Raw genomic sequence first — 23,964 nt, 5'->3', positions numbered from 1 at the left:
GTAAAAGTATGAAGCATTTGTTTAAATAATAATTACTTACTTACCTTTACCTGTATTGATCTATTATCTTTCCTGTTATGAATTATATACAGGGTTGTTCACCACATACGACACGGAGTATTGTAGCTAAACGATTAGATTTTTACAAATTGTAAGTTTTGGGTTCGTTGAAGGACTATTAGAGCTACAATTTAAAAATATTTTTACAAGATACAGAGTGTCCCAAATAAGTAAAAAATATCATAGTTGTATTTTTTTAAATGGAACTCCCTGTATATTATTCTATTTTTAGATTCTACGATTAAAATAAAGGTAAATTTGATTAAGGTTCATCATACTTAAACCTTACCGTTTTTGAAATATTTTCAATTTTATGAAATTGCAGTAAAAATTTTAAGGCTTCATTTCTCCAAGGGTATCAAAGTTTTTAATACTAAATATTTACTGAAGATTATTTATTGATCAGATATTGTGTTGCAATAATAAATATTTTACTACCTTATACAGAGTGTCCAAAAATTTATATTAAATAATTACTAGCTTTAAACGGCAATAACGTGTTTAAGTTAAATGGAACACCCTGTATATTTTACGTGAATCATATGCACAATTTAATTGTCTATCAAATTTTATTATACCATTTTTTACCTATCTCTGCAACTTTTCGTAGAAAATGCATTTTCTTATAATTTAGACCTCATTTATCACTCACTATACCCATGGAATATTGACATTTCAGATTTTTTTTAAGCAACATATATGCACAAAATGTACAGGTGGTAAATATTGCAAGCCTATTGGTATACCAAAAAAACTATTTAAATCTTTATAAAAGAGTATACGAATTAAATATACCACCATTATTTCCGACCAAAAATTAGTTAATTACATACTTTTAAATTGTTTTAATTAATAAAGTATTCTAAATAAATGTGGATTTGGCTCAGAAATCAATATAATAATAAATTATGAAAATAAACGTCTGTTTTTATAAATCAGCATTCGTCAAAAAATGAAATAAAATTTATAAGGCCGTTACTTTTTACCACACTGTCTAATACACACAGAAAATTCAGTTTTTCAGTATTTGGGGCAATTATTATTAATCAACGTAAACAGTCAATGTAGTTTGAATACTGGGATCATATTAATTGGTCCTCTTAACAAAAATATTTAAACAGTTTTTTTAATTTTTTTTATGAAATAAGCGAGCTATATCGACAATATTAGTATCTGTACTCTTGGAAAATTTGTTACATCTTTAAAAATAATCTAAAATGTCAATATTCCATGGGTATAGTGATAAATGAGGTCTAAATTATAAGAAAATGCATTTTCTACGAAAACTTGAAGAGATAGGTAAAAAATTGTATAATACAATTTGATAGACAATTACATTGTGCATCTGATTGACGCAAAATATATAGGGTGTTCCATTTAAATTAAACACACTATTGCCGTTTAAAGCTAGTAATTATTTAATATACATTTTTGGACACTCTGTATAAGGTAGTAAATTTTTATTATTGCAACACAATATCTGGTCAATAAATAATCTTCAGTAAATATTTAGTATTAAAAACTTTGATACCCTTGGAGAAATGAAGCCTTAAAATTTTTACTGCAATTTCATAAAATTGAAAATATTTCAAAAACGGTAAGGTTTAAGTATGATGAACCTTAATCAAATTTACCTTTATTTTAATCGTAGAATCTAAAAATAGAATAATATACAGGGAGTTCCATTTAAAAAAATACAACTATAATACTTTTTACTTAGTTGGGACACTCTGTATCTTTTAAAAATATTTTTAAATTGTAGCTCTAATAATCCTTCAACGAACCCAAAACTTACAATTTGTAAAAATCTCATCGTTTAGCTACAATACTCCGTGTCGTATGTGGTGAACAACCCTGTATATGTTGGAGGCAGATGCCGAATTTGGCCTATGTCCGAAATAATTATATAGACCTATGGCGATTTGTCCATACTAAACTTGCCAGATGCGTGCAACTGCGTGGTTATAAATAGTCTTTATATAACTTTTTTGCGGAGGGGGTTAATCTTTTTTTGGTATAATAAAGTATTTGTATAATATAACAACAAAAGATTAACACCCTCCGCATAGAAGTTGAAACCAATGCAATCAAAACTCTTCCGCGTAATTTTGTAGATATAGGTAGGTATATTTAATTATAATCGCCATATGTCTAATCATTTCGGACATAGGCCGAATTCGGCATCTGCCTCCAACATATACAAGGCCGGCAAAGACTAGCTTAGGTTATTTCCGCTAGCCAATTTTCGCGTATACGAAAAGTAAAATCAATCGTCAATGTGTTCATTTCAATAACATGTAGTGAACTCTTTGTTCACTACTACTTATTGTATTTCATCCTATTCTCTTTAGTAGTACAGGGGTTCATATACGGGAAGGTTAATGGGAATAATACCCATCCCAGGAAGAAATTTATAAATAAGGTAATATGTGGTATAAGATAAACAGTTCCACATAAAAAAATTATAAAACCAATCAAAATAGAAAATCCAGACCTGTCACAATATTTTTCATCGCAAATTTAATTTAAAAATTTAAACCTTAATACTATACTTTAAACCTTAATACTATACTTAAATACTGTCGACCTCCCAGACCCCTCCCAGACCCAATCCCAGACCCAATCTCTAGAGGCGTCACTGAATATGCAAATTCCAACAAGACACTTTCTTGCCGACTCTGTATAAATGAAATATACATATACCGTATGACCAAAAAAAAATGCGTTAGCGATAGCTAAGAAATGGAGATCCCTGTCACTTTATATGTAAAATTATATGGGGAATGTCACCGATGTACATTTCCAAGCCAAACTGGACGCCGTTATTTTTTTCATCATACGGTATTTCGACCCCAAGTGATTCGTCGGTATAAATATATTCATTGTTTGTCTTTGAAAATATTTAGTTCTAATATATTTGAAAACGTTTGATCTCTTTCTGGATTATACAATTCTGGTTTATACATTTCCGTGATTTACTACGTAAAAAATTCCTCTTAATAAAAATCGCTACCAGCAACCGTTCTCAAGATATTTAGAATGGAAATAGTCAATACATGTCATTATCGACAAAAATAAATATGTTGAGTAATTATTTGAGTGAAATGATAAATTTTGGAACTTTTGGTTTTTTCAAATAATCATAAATTTTTCTTCGAAAAAATGATGATAAAACAGTTCCTGTTTAACGTTTGGCTCAAAAACATTTCAAATTGATGATTTCAGTCTAATAACTATTTAGTCAACATGTTTATGTCAATGATGACAGGTATTGATAATTTCGATTCAAAATATCACGAGGACCATTACTCGTAGCTATTTTTACCAAGAGACCTTTTTTATGTAAAAAACGTTTTAAATGTATATTTTTTTACTCAGTAGTTTTATACAGGTACGGACGAAAAGTTATTACCCTTCAAACCAGTTAAAAAATATGTAGGTGGCATCCTGTATAAGTAGGAATCATATTGACATCAAAATCAAATTTCTCATGTCAAAAAACTCCCAGACACCAATTTTCATCCAAATATTGACGTTAGTTCAGAAATTATTTGGAAAAAATCGAAATAAAAATGAAACTTCTACACCCTGTATCTCCGAAACTAAGCATTTTAGGACATACATTTATACGAACTTTTTTACTTATTTTTATTTGCAGAATATGCTCAGTTTTCAGAATACAGTTCGCGCCACCCTGTAGTATAGTCTTGTAATAGTCATTGATGAAAAGGAAGGAGTATAGTCTATTCAGCGAAGGGGGGAAAGTATGACAGTTATTGTCGGTAATTTTTATTAAAGAGTAGATTATTTAGAGATTATACCTCATACTTTCTTCTTAACATTTACGGTGAAAATATAGGGATTCAAAAATAAAACCAACTTATTTTTAGGATATTTATTTTATATAGTACTTCACAATAATTTTCTGATCATGAATATCATAACCTTAAAACCTTATATAATGAATATTTTTTAATAGAACCATAAAATATTTGAAGAAGATAATTCGGCAACAATGCATGTTTGTTCCAGTGGTACCCAAACAACACTTTTTAAAATACTTCTTTCTATGTACTCTTAAATCATGTTAGGTTATTTCGTAACTTAAGCATAGAATAAAAATAAAATTTTGCATCAAGTAAAAAATTATGTTTATTCTATGAAGCGTATAGACGAAGTTGGGAATCACCGAAACATATTTGATACAGCGATGTTGCCAAAATTTCGATTTTTGCGTGTAGTTTATGAATAAACGTGTTTCGATGATGTAGTATCCACACTAGAATGTCAAACCGGCCGTTGTGGTTGTAATAAAGATTTTTTCCACGGAATTGATGTAAGCGGCAGACCTCAGGTCCATGCCCAAGTTGTACTGTTGCGCTGTCCTCATAATGGCCTAAAAAGTGTTTAATTTATTATTTTTGTTCTAGGTATCCTCTTTTGAGAAAAAACAAGACAACTATTATATTTACTTCGAAAAAGAAAATTAAATATTTTCTATCGCCAGATAAAGAGAAATAAATTATATTTTAAAGGTAGGATTGTATGCCTATGTTGCCTATAAATTTGTTTGTAATTTTGATATACTTTCTTTTTCTTATAAAACATTTAAATATGATGCAACGTTGTTACAAGCTAAAAAAAGTTGTTAAGATATGAGTGGATGTATATTATTACAAGTCAATAGAAAACTCAACATATATTTGATACCAATTAAACTATTAGTTACGTAATCAAGGGCGCGATTTTTAAATTCATTGTTACCAACCATGGGCATATTCATTTAGACACTTTCGTTTTGTATTACGAGTTTTTGGTTTAAATAAATATAATGTTGTGATACTTTAAGCTTAAAAATGTTTACTAGGAGACCTTGCAGTTGAACATTGTTCTTTTTAGAACCCCTTTTAGTGCGAAGTGTACCAGATAGCTTAATATCCGTAAAAAACTCATCGGCAACTTTATTCGAATATTTTGGACGGGAAAGGGATTGTAATGGCCCTTTATGTCCCTTATTTATTATTTTTATTTATTTATTTATTATAAGTTAAAAGTGCTGTTAAGAAGGTGAGTTTTGTTGATGTAAATAATAACTGTTTATATATTTATAATTAATTTATTTTTGTTTCCTAAAATATTTTGATTAAAAGAAAATATGTAAAAGTGAGCAACGCTGTGCCGGTCAAGCTTAATCACGTGACTAAAAGTTTATTTGATATGAACTATATAATCTCAGTCTTGTAGTAATAAATCACTATACACCTATATTGTTATGTCAATATTTCTATCAGATGAATAATCAATTAAGCCATTACTAAATTACAAAAAAAAATATCTGACAGCATGTTAAAACTTTATTTGGACGTTTTTAGACTAGACACCTAGTATGGAACAAATTTTTAGTAATTTTTAACTAGTAGCAAACACCTCTCAAATTTGGAGACAAAAAATGGTAATTCGTTTATCATTAAAATTATTTTGCGGCAATACAATTATTTAAGTTTATTCTATCAGTTATATTGGCTTATAATTCACAGAGGACCAGAAGAAATATATTTGTCACGCGATGGGTATTATCATAACGTGGTGCATACAAAATTTTATTTCTTTCCTTCATGATTTCAGTATTTTTCGATATTTTTTATACAAAATGGAACAATAATTAATAATTATTGTTTTTCTAGATATGGAGTGAGTCTTAAATAAGTGCAAATATTTTTAGGGGTAGTATATTTCGACCTAGAAACACGATTATGAGTTTTTTTTTGAAAATTTAGAATTTTTTGAAAAAATTTTGGATTTTTTTTTTAAGTTTTTAATTAAAAAACATAATTTCTTGATAATATGGCCACATAGGTAGTAGATTAAATTACAAGAAATAATATCCAGAAAAGATCCAGCGGTTCTCAAAATTTAAGCAAAAAATCATATTTTTTGGAAATTTTTGAAGTAACAACAAACAGTAATAACTCGGTTATTTTGGCCGTAAAACGTTAAAGAGAAAATATGTTTCTTTTATCGTGATCTACCAGCCCTGAAAATATTTGCACTTATTTAATACTCACCTTATATATAGGAGGGACACGCCCCGACACAAGCCCCGGGCTGCAGTTTCAAGGGGCGCCAAAATCATAATATAATATGATTGAAAATAAATAACTTGCTCCACAAAGTGCCTAGCATGCAGCTCACGTTCTTCTATCAAGTATTCATTTGATTTTAAAACACCCAGTTAGAGATTTTTTAGAACACGGTGCACAATAGCCATGGGTGTTATAGCTTTAAGCGTTGAATGAAGAAATAAGAAGATACGCAACCTTATGGACGATTTCGTGGCATAAAATATGTCTGATATGTAGCTGGCGTTACCGTTATATGTCCGAGATTTAGTTTAGCTCTGCACCGCTGCACGCTGATGTTCGTTTACAGCGCAGCGAATAAAGAATACTGAACCGTATTTCTATTTTCAGTCGCCAGAGGGGGAGACTTTTCGGTACTGTGCGTTACTAATACGGATCATTAAACCATTTAATATAATATTATATGATTAAACAAAGAACGGCGTCAGAGTTGGCTTGAAATTGAAGATCGCTGTTATTTCATATGTAAAATATTATGGTAAATGTCAATAGTTCATTTCCAATTCAATTAAACGATTCTTTTCGATCATACCAAATATTCAGTACCTATAAAAGAATTTTTATTTTTGTTGTTTATTCTATATTTAACACGAATAAATTTTCAATACATAAATGCGGATTTTTCATCCAAAGATATTTTCGTTAAACTTATTACAGATATTACATATTTTAATATGGCAACAATGTCGCTTTCAGTTCTACACCGTCTTCGATATGCCTTCACTAGCCGAATTAGAGAAAATGAGTGTTGTTGGAGAAAATTATGCGTTGGCAGCACAACGAGTAGAGGCTCCACCGTACAGCACTTGAGACGTCAGGGGGAATCAAATCATCCGTCACGAATTCGCTCATTAGGTTGCTATCTTCCCTATTCTTTCAATCCACGGTTTAAGTCTATGTTTTGTTCACATAGTACTATCCTGTCATTAATGAGCAAAAAATAAAATAATTTGAAAATTAACTGTAATGATAGGAAGTATAGAAGTCATTCCTGTATTTTCAGATTATATATTTTATTCTTCCCTCTAGAAACCTTTCCCATATTTTAATTTCTACACATACTATTAAAAATTAGACAATCAAAGCTTTAATAGGCAATCAAGAGTTATTAATAATTTTACTCTTTCATATGTTAGATTCTAGTGATACAAAACAAAATATGCATGAAATGTATATCCAACCCAATTGTCTCACTTAATTTTTATTTCATTACTGATTTAATACGAGTAGTACAAAAAAACCAAACCCATTAATAAAACATCTACTACTAAGGTAGGTTATGTTACGTGTTTGGATTAAAACAAAAAAATGCACCGCACACAGCACACCACATAAAAAAAATTCTACCGGTTAGAATGAACAAAGTCGTCAGCCCTTAGAATGTGAGGCCAGCGGTAGTGGTAGTGGTAAATATTTTTTGCACTGAATTAATATAAGCTGCGGATCTAAGGTCCAGACCCATACCGTAGACCTGCGCTGTGTCCACTATGGCCTGCAAAATATAACTGTTAAGAAGCCTAAGAAAAAGCGATTCGTTTCTAGGTTAGGGCACACGAAAACCTACGACATAACCTATTTTCTTTCAATTTGTTTTCCGAACACTTACCTTTTATCTCTCTTTAAACCCTTAAATTTAGAACAAAATAAAAGCCAAAATAGTACTCAACAATTTTTATTTTTAAAATACAAGATTTTTCTTTAAATGCACTTTTTAACGGTAAAAATAATTCGTGGTCAAATGACAGCTACTATTAACAACTGTCTCGAGAAAAATATATTTTTTTAATTATGTATATGTATTATTTTATAGTTTCTGTATAAAATATATCTTATAGTCGTTTTTTTGTATAGTAAAATTAGTAAAAATATATTATGTAAAATTGTACAGAAAAAATACTATAATGTACCTGTAAAGTACTAAATACATTTTGGTAAAGTATATGTTTGGCCGCATTTAAGAACTATAAACAGTTTTAGAAGTGTAGTATTTTTAGGCAGTGTCAAAAAAACATACGGGCACATTAAAATTTTGATGTATTTTAAAGTTTTATAAATTTTGTTCTAGCGGGCCGATTTGGATGATTTTTTAAGAAATTTGTAGCTAAATTATTTGACTTTTTAGTATTCCTTTCTAAATTAAATATGAAAGTTCCCGTCTGTCAATTATACGAGGGATAACAAAATGTTGATATTTTGGTGAAACTTTGAACCAGCAGCCTGTGGAATATATTAACAAAACAAGGATACAAGGAATAATTTAAAAATTATTTTATTATTTAGATACGTCTTTTCTCAATAGTTTGTTTTTTCATTCATCTCAATAGCTTTATTTTTATCGGAGATATTCGCTTTTGAAAAAGACAGTAACGACATAGTTTAAGGAAAACAGTAGTTGCACTCTCGCAAATATTTTCTGCCAGTTTTTGCAAGCTGTCGAATATCGGCAGGTTGCATAGCGTTTCAGTTGAATTCGGTCCGTCGAGCTGTGAGGTTCGAGCGTTGCGTCCGAGCACAGGGACGGATTGACAAAAAATGAGTGCCTTACTGTGCGCTGCTGTGGAAATAATTCAAAAAATTGTTCTTTGAGTCTTTTTAGATTTCCATCGGATGTAAATCGGCAAGTAATTATCAATTAACATTAAATTATATTTGTTTATTTTAGAGGCTGAGATATTATGTAATTAATTAAATGTTATTATTTTTTTTAGCATATGGGCAGATTTTAAAAATAGTTTTTTAGAGATACAGTTTGTCTCAAATATGCGCATGAAAATATTTTTTGGTCAGGGGTTTTCCATAAAATTTTCATTCCAATAATAATTTACGAGATAATTTATATAAATTGGTTTTTGAAACAGTTTTAGAGTAAATATTTTGTACATCTAAAGTCTCCGCAAATTATTCATATTTTTTAATTGAAAGAATTTTATAATAGCATAATCTCTTATAAATTTAGTGGACTGTATTTTTTTATGTTTTTTTATTTATTTTTTATTATAAGTGGTCGTAATATAACAATATTCAAAATATTATAAACAAAATATTGAGTTTATATTTGAGGGAAGAAAAGTGCCACACCTAGCTTTAAACCATATAATACAGGGTGACCCATTAGTGCGAGGAAGTTCAATATCGTCGTCGTTGTCGAAGATGTGAAAAAAGTTTTATTCATATGTTTCAAAGTTTATAAAGGGGTGTATCCTAAAATATTTTGTTATATACAGGGTGTCACAAAAAAAGTTATGGTAAAGTTAGTTTGATTTTTTTTATTATTTTACATCATTCTATATACATTATTCTATATTGCGTATTTTTTATGGCGTCACCAAACTCGCAATATTTAAATTGGTATATCTCAATTTTTTTAAATGCGACATTCTGTATATTATTTTTCTGTCAGATGCAGAATTAAAAAGTGAACATTTTTTATTAATTTAAAGTGTTTCTAAATTTTTACCGCTGTCGCAGATATTCGCAGTATTATATTACATATGGCTCTTTCAACAGTAAATTTTTTTCAAAGCCACCTAATATGATCTTTGTCTATCTTGTCTTGTCAAAAAATGTTCACCTTTTAATTCTACATCTGAAAGAAAAATAATATACAAAGTGTTGCATTTAAAAAAAATGAGACACAACATTTTTTAAATATTAGGATTTTGGTGACGCCATAAAAAATATCCTGTATACGATAAAGTAAATTTTTCTACACGAATTTATTCCGATATCCTTCATGTTTAAGAAAGCATAGCAAAGTATATAAAGTAAATTTTTCTACACGAATTTATTCCGATATCCTTCATGTTTAAGAAAGCATAGCAAAGTATTAATAGAGTTATATTCACTCTAGTTTTTTACCACTTTTGGTATATAATGTTTTTAACCAAAGTTTTAGTAAATAAGAAATAGAATGGCAACACCGCAGTGTGCTTTAAATAAAGACAGTGTACTATAGCATAATTTTATGCCGAATCCAGTTATCTACAGAAAATTAAACTTTCTTTAAATCAAAAAAAAGTCGTAGAAAATCTCTGAAATAGATAATAATATAAAAATATGTCATTATATATTTTTTCCGCATTTCTATCCATCAGAAGATTTTCAGATACAGAAGAATTGTTACCTACACGAAATGTGAAAATATTTTGTTTTCAAGCAAGTTTTTACTTGATGATCATTTTTTTTATTTTATTTTATTGTGAACTCATATTTTCCTAAATACATATCTGTGAAACTATGGCGAGTGCCACGTCTATACTTTGCCTAGTTAATAGACCACGACTATACAGCTACGTCGTCGGCTACGGAGGCGAGAACAAGGTCATATAAAGTGGCAGAAAAAGAACAAAGGATTTGACAAGGAGTAAAACTACTAGTTTCCTTATACTATGGTAACGATTTACAGCAATTTTTGCAATGAAAGCATGCCTTTGCTTTTGGGTTCTCATCAACACACTTATAAAATAGTATTGTTTGTTTTTGTAATGTCACTGTTATTGAAAAGTTATATTATTATTGTTTATAGACGTTTACTCTAGTAGAGATGGTTTTAAGTTCTGAAGTATCGGCTATTGCTGCTTTAATTGATGATGGTAGACATCAACTTTTGGACTTAAAATCGTTTCTGCTAGAGTAACCGCCCAACAGACAATAATAATATAATTTTTCAAAGACAGACATTACATAAATCATAAACACTATTTTATAAGTCTGTTGACTAGGACCAAAAGCAAAGGTATGGTTTTATTGTAAAAAATACGAAAAAATGTTAGTGTCTTCTTCAAAAGCGAATTTTTCTAAAAAAAATAAAGCTATGGAGATGAACCAAAAAACAAACGATGGAGAAAAGATACATCTAGATGATAAAATTATTTTCAAATTTCTTGCTTTGTTAACATACTCCACAGGGTGTTTCAAACTTTCACACTAAAATATCAACATTTTGTTTTGCCTCGTATAATCGACAGATGGCAACTTTCCTTTTTAATTTAGAAAGAGATATTAAAAAGTCAAATATTTTAGCTACAAATTGTTAAAAAAAAAGGATCGGTCCACTAGAACACAATATATAAAACTTTAAATTACATGAAAATTTTAAGATGCCCGTTTTTCGTGTCAGTCAGTGAGTGTAGCAAGAGTACACAAACACATTGATAAGCCAATTGAAAAAAACTGTACGAAATTTAACTTTTTCAGTTATCCTAATTAATTAGGTTAAACTATTTTTAGGTTAACAGAAACATGTTTCTAACTTTAAAAATATTAATTTGAATTTGACAGAACTGAAATTTAGAAAATGGAGAGAGTAAGTCACTCTTTTCAACAAAGTTCTATGGATATTTTCCTACTGTGACAATATACAAAATAAAATAGTTATTTTTTGTATATACTGCTGCGTTAATACAACAACAAAAATTGAAGAGATGAATCCGCCACAGAGGTATAGACATTTTTTGTAATTCACTCTTTTGAGAACAAATGTTAACCTATGATTTAAAATTATAATAGACAAGTGTCTTCATCATTTATCCTCTCGTCGGACAGACCAATAATTATAAATCATTTATGAAGTGTCAACACGAACCTATGACTAAGGCTGTATTGCGTTGCAAAACCAGGCGAACCAGACCGGTAAACTACGGAAAAGAACGGTTACTGAAAAACATCGGTTTGATACGGAACGGTTTGGTAAAATACTGGAAACGTCAAATGTTGACGTTTTCTAAATTTCAATACCTCTATTATAAAATTTATTTTTTATGCATTTTTAATGTTTTTGCGTTTTAAGTTCTTTATTAATAAACTGTTAAACTCGTTAGACAGCTCAAGTGAAGATTTGCAGGTCCAATATTAAAACAGATCAATAATAAATAAACAAATCTAATCAATATTTATATTTTTATAGTTTACAAAACATTCACGATTACTTGTTGTCTTGTTTTTCATGTTTTCTTTAAATGTTCCTGACTTTAAGAAACAATGGCTGCATGATAAGTTTAAATGGTCCTAAAAAGTCATTCTATTTAGTTAATGAAATTTATTTACCTTTACTGCCTACCTCCATTGCTTTTGGATGTAAATACAAAATATTATTACAAATTTTAGAGATTAAATGAGAATTTTACTCGAACTTCCAATATTTCCTTAGTTTCTGTCACATAAATGACATCGATTGACAAACAAAACCAGAAAAACCAGCCTTGTCGCGCTGGTTAGTTTGGTGACAGTTATAACCGAATTTTTCAGGAACCGTGTTCCGTAATAAAAAAAACTTTCAGAAAACTGATAGAAACGGAACATAAAACCATAACCAAGGTAAGCAACGGAATACCCACCCTAATATTCATGACTTATTTATTAGGTCATGTTCCTTGAAAATAACTAGTATTCCTAAATGCAGCCATCATAACTTTACCTTCTTTTTTTTTAATAATATAAAGCCATAAGTATGAGAATCACATCTGTATTTTACTTTATAGTACAATTGTTCTGTCTCAGGAATGAATAAAAGAGGTACGCGTTTTAATGGAATGTTTTTTTTTGTTTTCGGCGAAAAACCGGGCCTAATATGCGAATCCTGCGGTGCTCGTGGTATGGAAGATTTTTTGAACGGAATTGATATATGCGGCCGACCTGAGATCGTATCCTAGACAGTACTCCTCCGCGGTGTCCCGAATCGCCTGAAAATCAAAAAGGTCCACTTTTCCAGATAGATCTTTTCAATCAAATGATTTAATCCAGTTATTTTATACCCGGAGTAGAAAATAGGCAACCTATATGAACGCATAGACCGGTTTAGATTAATTATCATTTTGTAACATATAATTAATCTTATTATTTATTATAGGCCAGTCAAATAAGATCTATTATAGGGGTCACTTGGAAAAAGTGTTGGAAAGCTAATTATGGTTTTGATTTGTTCAGTTGGCATGAAAGATAATCCTATCCTAGTTTTGCACGGTTGCTCGACCGCCGCTCAATTCAGGAGGACCAAAAGATGGTGAAATTTTTGGACTTTTTTCAAATGTTTGCCTATAGTTTCGAAACGTTGAGTTCTAGCCAATATTTCACTATTACAAAAATTAAAGACCATTAAATTCTGCATATAATCAATATCAATTCGGTCCAGTACTATGGCATAAATTTTCTCGGTATGTAAAAAACTTTTATTTTTTAGATTTATATTTCAATGACGATTTTTTTTCAACCTAACTTAACCTAACCACCATGCAGATATAGACATTAACGTGACTGTGGCTTTAGAAGAATATTTCGGTATATATTATGTAATATTAGCAAAATTTAGTATATACTAATTTTTATGTTAATTAAATGTGGTACATGTGTATTAGTTTAATTCGGAATACCACATCTTAAGTAATTTCATGGAGAGTTGGACACAAACATTTTCATTTCCTCAGCATCTATTATTTGATGTAAAATGCTAATTTGGTGCTCTGCAACTTTCATTGTATGAATGTCACTTTAATGCGTTTATCAGCAAAATAGGTTTGGTTTGGTTTGGAATCACCATTCTTCATCTTTCGATTCCTGTCATACTACAGGACCGAATTGAATGAATTTATATTCATTATACGCAGAATTTAATGTTCTTTAATTTTTGTAATAATGAAATATTGGCTAGAACGCAAAGTTTCGGCCGAAAATAGCCGAAAATCTGAAAAAAGTCCAAGAATTTTACCTAAAAACTAGGATACTCATCTTTCATGTCAACTGAACAAATCAAGACCATAATTAGCTTTCCAACACATTTTTCCAAGTGAAGCCTATACTTTGATTGGCCTATTACATTTATCAGCATTTTTAGCAAGACGAAAACTATACGTTTAAAATTTCGATGGTTTAAAACATCATAAGTCGACTGAATATCTAATGAATAAGATATGATAATAATACACAGGGTGATTTATGAGGAAATGTTCAGGTACGCGTTTAAACAACTTTTTATGAAATATGATAATTAATGTTGAATGAGAAATTGAATCGCGTGATTCGATTCAATAAAAAGAATCGTAATGCCCATCGCTACCCTACTGGCAAGCGAAACCTTGCTTGGGTCGGTGTTTACATGCTAGAAAGTCGGAAAGAGCAAAAATTCAGAGTATTCATTACATAACCACTTAAATCCGCCGCTAGATTTCATGCGCTTGGGAAAATACTTGGCTCTTCTATGCAATTTTATTTTGGTGAGCGTATTGATCATACTCTTCGTACATACGAAAATCGGCATCTAAGGTCAGAAATGCCAATGCCGGCACGGTAAACTTTTAACTAACTTTGGATCCTGAATGCGTACCTACTTCAAGTAATGACATTTCCTCATGAATCGCCCTGTATATACATATTGCTCTGTATATGTTAACAGACAAAAATGACCAAAAAAGTAATAGAATCGCATTATCTACATATAGAGTTTGATTATACAGGGTCCGGCAATAGTGCGTCGGGCATCTGTAGCTCCTAGAATAAAAAACTATGGGAATTTTTTAAGTTCAAACCTAAAGAATGTACGAGGATGTATTTCAGGAAAATATTTTAACTGCTATAAGGTGGCTCAAAAAAGTGTGAGTGGACCGGGATGATTTTTTTTTAAATGGAACACCCTGTATATTATTGCATTTTTGGCTTCCTTTCAGATCACTTATGATGAGTAAATATAGTTCGATAATTTCAGAGATATTAATAAATAAATAAAAAATATATATTTTTCAATCTTCCTTAAAAAAAATATTACAAAAAAAGAACTGTCCTGAAATCAAAACTATAATAGGTAATTACTTTAGATGGTCTATACTTACTTTGCTATAAATATCGTAATCTTAAATCATACAGGGAGTTCAAAATTCTACGCTACATTTTTTCTAAAATACAAAACAATTTTTCTTTGTTTTTTTTTAATGGAACACCCTGTCTATTATTTTTTTATTAGATGGAATGTTAAAAAATTAACATTTTTTATGTTTGAAATTTGAAAATTTTTAATGGTTTCGCAGATACACGCAGTATTATTTCATATGCCTCTTTCAACGGTAAAATACGAGAGAAAAATCATTTGGTGGCTTTGATAAAAATTTACTGCGGAAAATGCAACATGAAATATAAAACCGCGAGTATCTGCGAAACCGTTAAAATTTTTGAAATACTCCAAAAACAAAAAAAGTTGATTTTTTAATTTTCTACCTAGTGAAAAAAGAATATACAAGATGTTCCATTAAAAAAAACGAAGAAAAATTATTTTATATTTTAGAAAGTTTGACGTAGAATTTTGAACATCCTGTATGATTTACGATTGCCATATTTATAGCGAAGTAAGTACAGACCCTCTAAAGTAAATATCTAATATAGTTTCGATAATCTCAGAATAGTTCTGTATTTGTAATATTTTTTTTTTGAGAAAGGCAGAAAAATACATATTTTTTTATTTAATTATTAATATCTCTGAAATTGTCGAATTGTATTTACTCATATCTTAGGATTACGTAATGTGATCTAGAAGGAAGCCAAAAATGCAATAATATACAAGGTGTTTCATTTAAAAAAATCAACCCGATCCACCCACACTTTTTTAAGCCAACCTATAAAAGTTAAAATATTTTTCTGAAATACATCCTCGTACATACTTTGGGTTTGCACTTAAACAAAATTCCCAGGTTTTTTATTCTAGTAGCTACAGATGCCCGACACACTATTGCCGAACCCTGTATAAGAACCAATTCTCAGGAAGTATCTAAAATATTTTTGTTTAAAAAAAATGTATGCGGCCTTATCCGCTCATAGTAGGTAATGTTATTTATTTTAAATTATGTAGTACCTTCCGAATTAGTTTTTACAAATGCCAGTCTTAGAGATAACTAATTTTCTGTATTACAATTTAAATTAGGAAGAAAATAGGTTGACACTACTACGCAAACTAAAAGACAATGTTAGTGATAAAATAATAAAGGCAAAACATAAAAAACACATTGTTAGTCGTCACAACCAATAATAGCATGCAAACATACACAAATTTAAATGGCAAATAAAAAGAGATAAGCGCGTTCTTGCACGTGTGTGTTTTTTGTCGCGCGTGACATAACAAAAATAAATCTTTCTACGCTATTCCTTGGCTGCCAAAACGTCAATATGAGGTAATTATTTTTGGCAAGCTAACCGATCCTATTTTTTTAGCCAGGGAGCGTGCATTAAACTCAGACACAATAGAGACTGGGATGAAAGCAGGTGCTTGAATGTCATCATCAATAATAAAATTCAAAACTTGATTATTTATGTTTGAAAATTATTTAATTTTAATAATGAAATAGACTACAAAACATTTTTGATATACATATATGTATGTGGTATAAAGGTATACATTAAATTAAATCGATATTTAAAAAAATGTTTTTTTTTTCGATTTGACGTTTCGATATTAAATAGCTCACCCCCCTATAACTCTTTTATTTTTTCAGAAAAAAAAACGAGACATGGTATGTTACTTATGACATAAATTAGGATTGATTGACGTATTCAATTGTTTTTGGTTACTTCCTGTTTCACTGGAAATGACTACAACTTTTTATTTTTAAATGGCGCTCTCGGTGTATTTCTACTTTATTCGATAGAAAATGAAACTCTTAGAATAGTTTATTTGAAATTGTAACATGCGGTTCATAACAATTTGACTCGAAATACCAAGTGTGTGGTACTAAATTATTCGTAAAAAAATGCTTTTTCCAATTCTGTTAATGAGCCACTCTTGTTCCAATTGGAAACATTGAGATATAATTAAAAATAAGATTTGGGCATTTTTTAATCGGCCAGGACAAGACATGAAAGACATTAGACGATCAAATTTGTTTTTCGAAAGCTCCTTGATTAAAAATTAGTGTTTTTAACTCAGCCATGACACTCTAGATTGAAATTTAAAATACGATTTGTTTTTAAACGAAAATGTCAATAGTTAATATATGATATATCATTCTACTCAGTGTCATTTTCTATCGAATAAAGTAGAAATATACCGAGGGTGCCATTTAAAAATCAAAAGTTGTAGTAATTTCCGGTGAAACAGGAAGTGACCAAAAACAAATGAATACGTCAATCAATCCTAATTTATGTCATATACTAACATACCAAATCTCATTTCTTTAAGTGAAAAAATAAAAAAGTTATAAGGGTGAGCCACTTTTGAGAGGCATCCGGTATTATGTCTAAAAATACTATTTAACTATCGGCATTCGATCACGATAATAATGTAACTTTAGTTAACACTTTATAAGCTGGCAACTACAAAGGAAAACGCCAAAAACGCCATTTAATTTTTGAAAAATCAGCTCCTATATTTTTTTATTATTATTCATATATACACCCGGTATTATATGTTATATACACCCGGAACATACACGTTGTTAATTTGTTTATTACTCGCGGCAAGAGCTTTATGGTTGAAATATGGCAACCTCGGCCCGGTCTATAATAATATAAATAAGGTAAATAAGCTTAGCTTAGTACTCATTTGGAATTGGATGCAGTGTTGCTATTCTGTTCCCCAATAAGAAACCGTCCAGTTAACAATCTGTATAACAGTAAGTATAAGTAATAAATAAATCTGATTAAGATTATAGATTTCTAATATAGTTACCTATTATAATATTATAGTTTATTTGACTTCCCAAAGACATAAGTAAACCCAGAGGGGTTCTAAAATGTATACAGTGTCACAGATAAAGTCCACATCATATGGAACTTTTTTATTTATTGATTTAGATGATTTTACTTCGGTGATCGTTTCTGCTATAATTTAGAATAAAAACAACTTATAAAAATGTAACCTGTTGACAGTTACCTGAGGGCAAAAGGCAAGATTTCCTTATGCTAGTTTTAATTTAAATCAAAGCAGAAACTATTGCTCAAGTCAAATCTCACATAAGTCAATAAGTAAAATAAAGTTCCATATGATGCGGTCTGTGTCTGTGAGACTGAGTATGGATTCAACTATCACCTTTTTTGTTTAAACCCTCAGCAACATTTAATAGAAATATCAGCTTTTGGTACACGTTTAGTGGTTTCAATTAGCGTATAAGTGTGTTCCTCTAATTTCAATGTAAGCATTCAGAACATCAAAATTAGTGCTAGGAATTTTCAATTAGCGGAAAAAGTTGCCAAACTTTTAACTTTTCAACTAATTATTATACTGCAAAATTTGCGAGGAATGTCATTTTGACCTTTGATTATCATCCGTCAAGAGAAAATGTGGTTAGAAATCAAAAGTTTATTGTTTTATAAGCTAAATATTAGTATATGTGTCTCTATGGATATAACTTATTAACGCAAATTGTTGCTAGGATATTCTATTAATTTTAATTGTACTTTTTAAACATTGTGAATGATCATAAACTTTAAAAGTAAAAAGTGTAATTGAAACCACTAATTTCGAGGTTCTGAATTAAGCTTTAGGTTTAAAGAGTGTGTTGTTGATTGTTCATCGTACATTAATACAGTTAATTATTTTTTTGATCTTGAAACGACATCCCAAACTCTATTGGATCGAAGTGTAACATACGGTTTAGCAAAAAAATCACGATGTTCTAGTTAATTAATAAAACGATCGATTGCTGTTTTGAATATCTGATACGTTTTCCGGTCAATGTATTTTCTACTCACCTTAGCGGATCTTTCCATGGTGAAGTTGAGTCCAGAATGGACAATATCTTTTTCTGAAGCACCAGCTATCCTCTTCTGGAAAGCCTGGGACGGAGTTACGGAGATCTTCTCGCCGAATTTCCGTTGAAGAGATTCCTCAACCGACTCTAGACAAGAGAAACATTATTACAAATATGTCTTTATGGAACTTTTATTTATGGATCTTAGATAGAGGAACTATCGAAAACAGGAAATAGCCATCTAACCCGATAGTCAAGCAGCTCTAAACGCGATCAACTCAGTAATCATCAATTCGAAGTTGACCAAAGAATGCATAGAGAAGCTGAACAAATTAGGCAAAGAAAATAAAGTCCTCCTACTCTGGGTGCCCGCTGACCAAAGAATTGAACGCAATGAAAAGGCAAATGATCTAGCTAGAAAAAGGGCTAACACTCCATTAACTGGACCAGAACCGTTCTGTTTTCCAAGCGGAAACCAACTAAAAGCGGAACTGAAGAACCTGGAAGAGTCCATCCGTAACCTGGAATGGGAGTCCTCCAACGGTCTAAGACACTCGACAAAGTTCCTCAGAACTTATGACCAAGAAAAATCGAAGATTTTCTTTGATTTAAGTAAAAACAATCCTCCGGATTGTCACGGGGTTTCTAACAGGACACTGTCTCCTCAACGAACACCTCAGTAGGCTGAAGCTGAGAAACAATGGCAAGTGCAGATTCTGTGGGGAAAATGGGAAAACACCAGAACACATCACTGAGTGCGCTGAGACGACGATCGTTCGTGCCATGAACTTTGGTAAGGCTGATGTCGAGGATGGAGAGCTGGCCTCTGTGGAGCCATCTCAGATACTGGCTTTTGTTAAAACCCTGAGACTGTATGATGAGTTATATAACTCGTTATAACTAAAGAAAGGAAAACACACAATATATCTGTAAGGTCGCGGTGATTAACTCCTCTCATAAACATACATTATACATTCTATGGAACTTTTGAAAGTAAGTAGAGTAATAATTTCAAAAAGAATATATACTGTATGTAAAGACTATTCAGGGATTACATTATTCACATTCACCTTACGTCATCCTCATTTGTAAAATATTTGTTTTGAGTAGCTCTAGTTTAACTACTACAAGGCAATATGTAAATACAGCCATATTTGCCTTCGACAGCCATATTGAATCGATTTTGACAGGTCGATGGAATGCCAGAAACAATTACTGTCCTCCATTCACGTAGTTGTGCAGCTCTGAACTGTTCAAGAACGCGATACTCTCACTACATTCAATTGAGTCGTAAAGTTCAGAACTGTTCCGCGCCATATGAAGGCACCAGGCTATCGCGCACAGCTCCTTTCAGAACCGTTCTAGCCCTAACCGAGTAGCCCAGGGCGTAAAGCTCTGGAACTTGAAATTCGCGAATAGAGGACAGCAAATGTGCAGCAATTTACGAAATGCTGTAATAACGTTACCAATCTCTTTCATTGATCTCTTCTTTGAACAATCACTGAACAAAAATTACTAAGCAAATCTACTTACGGAACAGATGGTAATTGGAATCTTTTTCGTATTTGAAAGTCAGTCTTCCGTATGATACGTGGTTGATGTTCTTCAGCCATTCGAAGTAGGAGACGGTGACACCACCCGCGTTGACGTAAAGATCGGGAATAACCAGGATGTTCTTCTTGATGAGGATTTTATCAGCCGCTGGAGTTATTGGACCGTTGGCAGCTTCGGCAATTAGCTAAATAAACATTTAACATATCTCAAATTTACAATATTATAAAAAATGAATTTTAAAGTACACGCTGCCGCTGGTTTATTCCAAAAGTGACAGATCATTTCAATATTATTGGAGCGAAGCAACGATGAACGATGTATGGACGCTGAAACGTATGAACTAGACTTAAAATTTTTGAAGCTTGTCAATTTCTTGTCAAAGTCTTGCCAAAATATAGGTTATAAATTTGTGTCAAATAACCTGTGTTTTAGGAGATTATAAACATTTGCAAATTGTTTTTGCATTTCGGTTCGTGTTATAGCGTGTGTTTTGTGTCTTTTGAAATTAAGTGGAGGAAAAATCGAGGGAAAATGAACTGTAAACCCAGAGCACAGTTTATAGTTAATATTTGATGCCCAGACAGAGTTTTATACACTAATAGAGTTACCATCAGTAAAGTTTGTATACCATCTCGCATATGATACTAAAAACAGGAACAGGGGTAGGGGATAGCTGTAAAATAACGTATCTCAGTTCACCTATTGGTCGGTCCTTGAAAAAGCTAACTGCGAGAGTATTGAAGTAATGGTTACAAAATCCCGCTTAAGATGGGCTGGTCAATTATGCAGAATGCAAGAAAATCGCATGCCAAAATATCTGCTTTACGGTGAGCTTGTAGACGGTAAGAGGAGGCCGGGTGGAGAACTCAAAAGGTACAAGGACATTTTCCACGAAAATTTAAAGGGGATTAACATGCAGAATCATTGGGAAGAAGCAGTTCACAATAGAACTCAATGGAGAACAATTGTAAACTCAGTTAACAGCGACAACCAAAAAGTAAAGAGGCAACAAAGCAATGAGCTTTTTGAATGTCCGGAGTGCGGTAGGCAAATAATATCACGTATAGGGCTTTTCAGTCACAGAAAAATGCAGCTCATGAAAGAAAACGCCTTGCGTGACCATCTTTTGATGCTTGTGGAATACTCGTCAGCGAGTAATGGCAGTATGTATGTAGCTGTAAAATAACGTCATCACACGATAGGTAAATATTAGATTTTAGTACTGCAAGAAAGATAATGACAAAAAGTACCGATTAAAAAAAATTAAGATTAATATTAATCAACTTTTAAGGTATTAAAATTCAGTGTTATTATTAATAAAATATGTATTTTTACATAGTAATATATAGTAATATTTATTCCTGTGCAATATATTTTTTTTATTTGTACATAAGTTATATTGAAAAATATAATAAAAAGTGCAGGAAGTTTCTTGAAGGTTGAAAGTAAGAAATAGTTATTTCTTAAAATTTGGTACATATATGTGGTATTTTGTTTAAAATACACCCTTGTTTGTTTTGTGTTAACACATACCATATTTTTTTGAAATATAATAATTTTCAGTTTTATAGTTTTCTTTCACAATCATATCCACAATATCTCGAAGTAATCACTTGTCACTCAAATTTTAAATATATTAATTTCCTGCTATGCGTTCCAATTGTACCAACTCATTTCTTTGTAGATTAAAATAAACTACTTTGAAATTAAAATGACAGGCACATCTATTGCTGTTCTCCATTCACGCAGTTGTGTAGCTCTAAACTGTTCAAGAACGCGATACTCTCACTCCATTCAATTGAATCATAAAGTTCAGAACTGTTCCGCGCCATATGAAGGCACCAGGCTATTGCGCACAGCTCCTTTCAGAACCGTTCTCGAGTAGCCCAGGGCGTAAAGCACTAGAACTTGAAGTTCGCGAATGGAGGACAGCATATAACTACCAAAGATTCTGTCGTTGGATAGACTATACTAGTTTAGCTCCCCGTTGCCAACTACAATGCTGTTCATCAAATATATCTATACAACAGTTAAAGCGCAGGAGTTTAGAGTATTGAGTAATAAAAGTAGAGACAATAATCTAAGAATATAACTGTAAATATTGATGCCATATTTATCTCTGTCGGCAAATCTGATTTTTATATAATGAGACTCATGCAAAATATTTTTAGAAAAAATCCATAAAAATAAATCAAGACTTATTCACATTATCAAGAATATTATGACGAAAAATACATTGACAGACACGAGTAGAATGAACACATATTTTGTAGAGATGCCAAAAAATAAGTGCACTGAACTCACTCCAGATAACAGTCAACTTATCTCATACAGAGGAGTTAAAAAGCGTAAATATTCTGATTATAAAAATATTACTAATCGAAAAGATATTTATACGTATTTTTTTATTTATTACTATCATCTCATAAGTATATAATATATGCACTATTAATTATTATATTTCACAGATAATATTTTGTTCTTTTTCTGTAACTGCTAATGATTAAGTAAATGTATTAAGAGGTTGTAATTTTTCTAGTATTCCTAATACTTATCTCAGTTCTATTATAAATATTACGTTTCATCACTCGGGGTCTTGATTAGTACGTGAAATAATTATTTGTTATTTGTATATCACATTAGTCCAAATTATTTTCTTTTGAATAAATATTTACTTCGGTTATTGTTAATTGTTTAATAAAATTAAATATTGCTATTTTTTCTAGTTTGCCTATCAACTTTTACGGCGATTTAAATCAAACATATGACGATTTGTCATTAGGGGGTCTTAATATATAAAAGTATAATAAATATTTGTATATTATATTAGAACAAATATAATTCTGAAGTTCTGTATCACAAAATGAAATATTTATCACCTTAACAATTTTAAATAGTTACAGTTTTTATTCAGCAAATAGAAATATGACATCAACAACAGTTGTCATTTTAATTACAGTCGGGTAGACTCTCGCCAAAAACAGATCAGATCATAAATGCCAAATAATCTGTAAAAGTATATGAATGTGCAGGAAGTAAAACTCATTGCATATGTTCCATATAATAAAGAAATACTTATACTGTGCTGGCAACTGTTAATTTTGGGTCGGTATTTACATGTGTGGAAGTAAATCGGAAATAATAGGGATCTTATTAAGTCGGAGTGAGAGAAATGCGACGGTGTGCTGTTGCGGCGTTGCCGGTACGCTTTTCCCTATCAAGCCAAACCAAACCAAACCAAATCAATAGACATGTTTCTGAGCATCTGAAATGGAATTATAAGGATATCGTTAAGGTGTAATTTTTTGTATAACGAGAAAACGTCAGTAATCGCGATAATTTAAAAACTCAACTTTTTAACACATAACACGCCATAACTCAAGAACCATTTTAGATATTGAAACTTTTTATATTTACATAAGAAAAATTCGATAAGGTTGTTTTTTCCATTCAAAAATTGTAAACAACCCATCCATTTACTTTTAGAGCATAGCAATTTTCAGCAATCGTTTAATTTTTTTATTGATAAAGATTTTCTCATACTATCT

General features: G+C 30.9%; 1 protein-coding gene across 3 annotated transcripts in view; it reads right to left on the bottom strand.

The window, feature by feature from the left end:
- Positions 1-3,940: 3,940 nt before the first annotated feature.
- LOC115879784 (glutamate dehydrogenase, mitochondrial-like) overlaps positions 3,941-23,964 on the bottom strand; it is a 40,791-nt gene continuing 20,767 nt past the window's right edge. The window contains exons 7-10 of one of the 3 annotated variants that reach the window (XM_030896771.1): positions 20,396-20,600; positions 18,864-19,009; positions 7,548-7,692; positions 4,319-4,456 (exon numbers count right to left, since the gene is read on the bottom strand). In XM_030896771.1, coding sequence (XP_030752631.1) covers positions 7,576-7,692; positions 18,864-19,009; positions 20,396-20,600 — 468 coding nt within the window. In that variant the 3' untranslated portion in view covers positions 4,319-4,456; positions 7,548-7,575. Of the gene's footprint in view, positions 4,457-7,547; positions 7,693-12,647; positions 12,881-18,863; positions 19,010-20,395; positions 20,601-23,964 lie in introns of those variants that run through there. The other 2 variants (XM_030896770.1, XM_030896772.1) reach the window with 2 other exon arrangements.

Source organism: Sitophilus oryzae, unplaced genomic scaffold (genome assembly GCF_002938485.1).
Source record: "Sitophilus oryzae breed Bouriz unplaced genomic scaffold, Soryzae_2.0 scaffold_1586_pilon_pilon, whole genome shotgun sequence".
Taxonomy (NCBI): domain Eukaryota; kingdom Metazoa; phylum Arthropoda; class Insecta; order Coleoptera; family Curculionidae; genus Sitophilus; species Sitophilus oryzae.
Note: the sequence above shows the minus strand (reverse complement) of the source record. Positions and strands in the feature narration are given on the sequence as shown.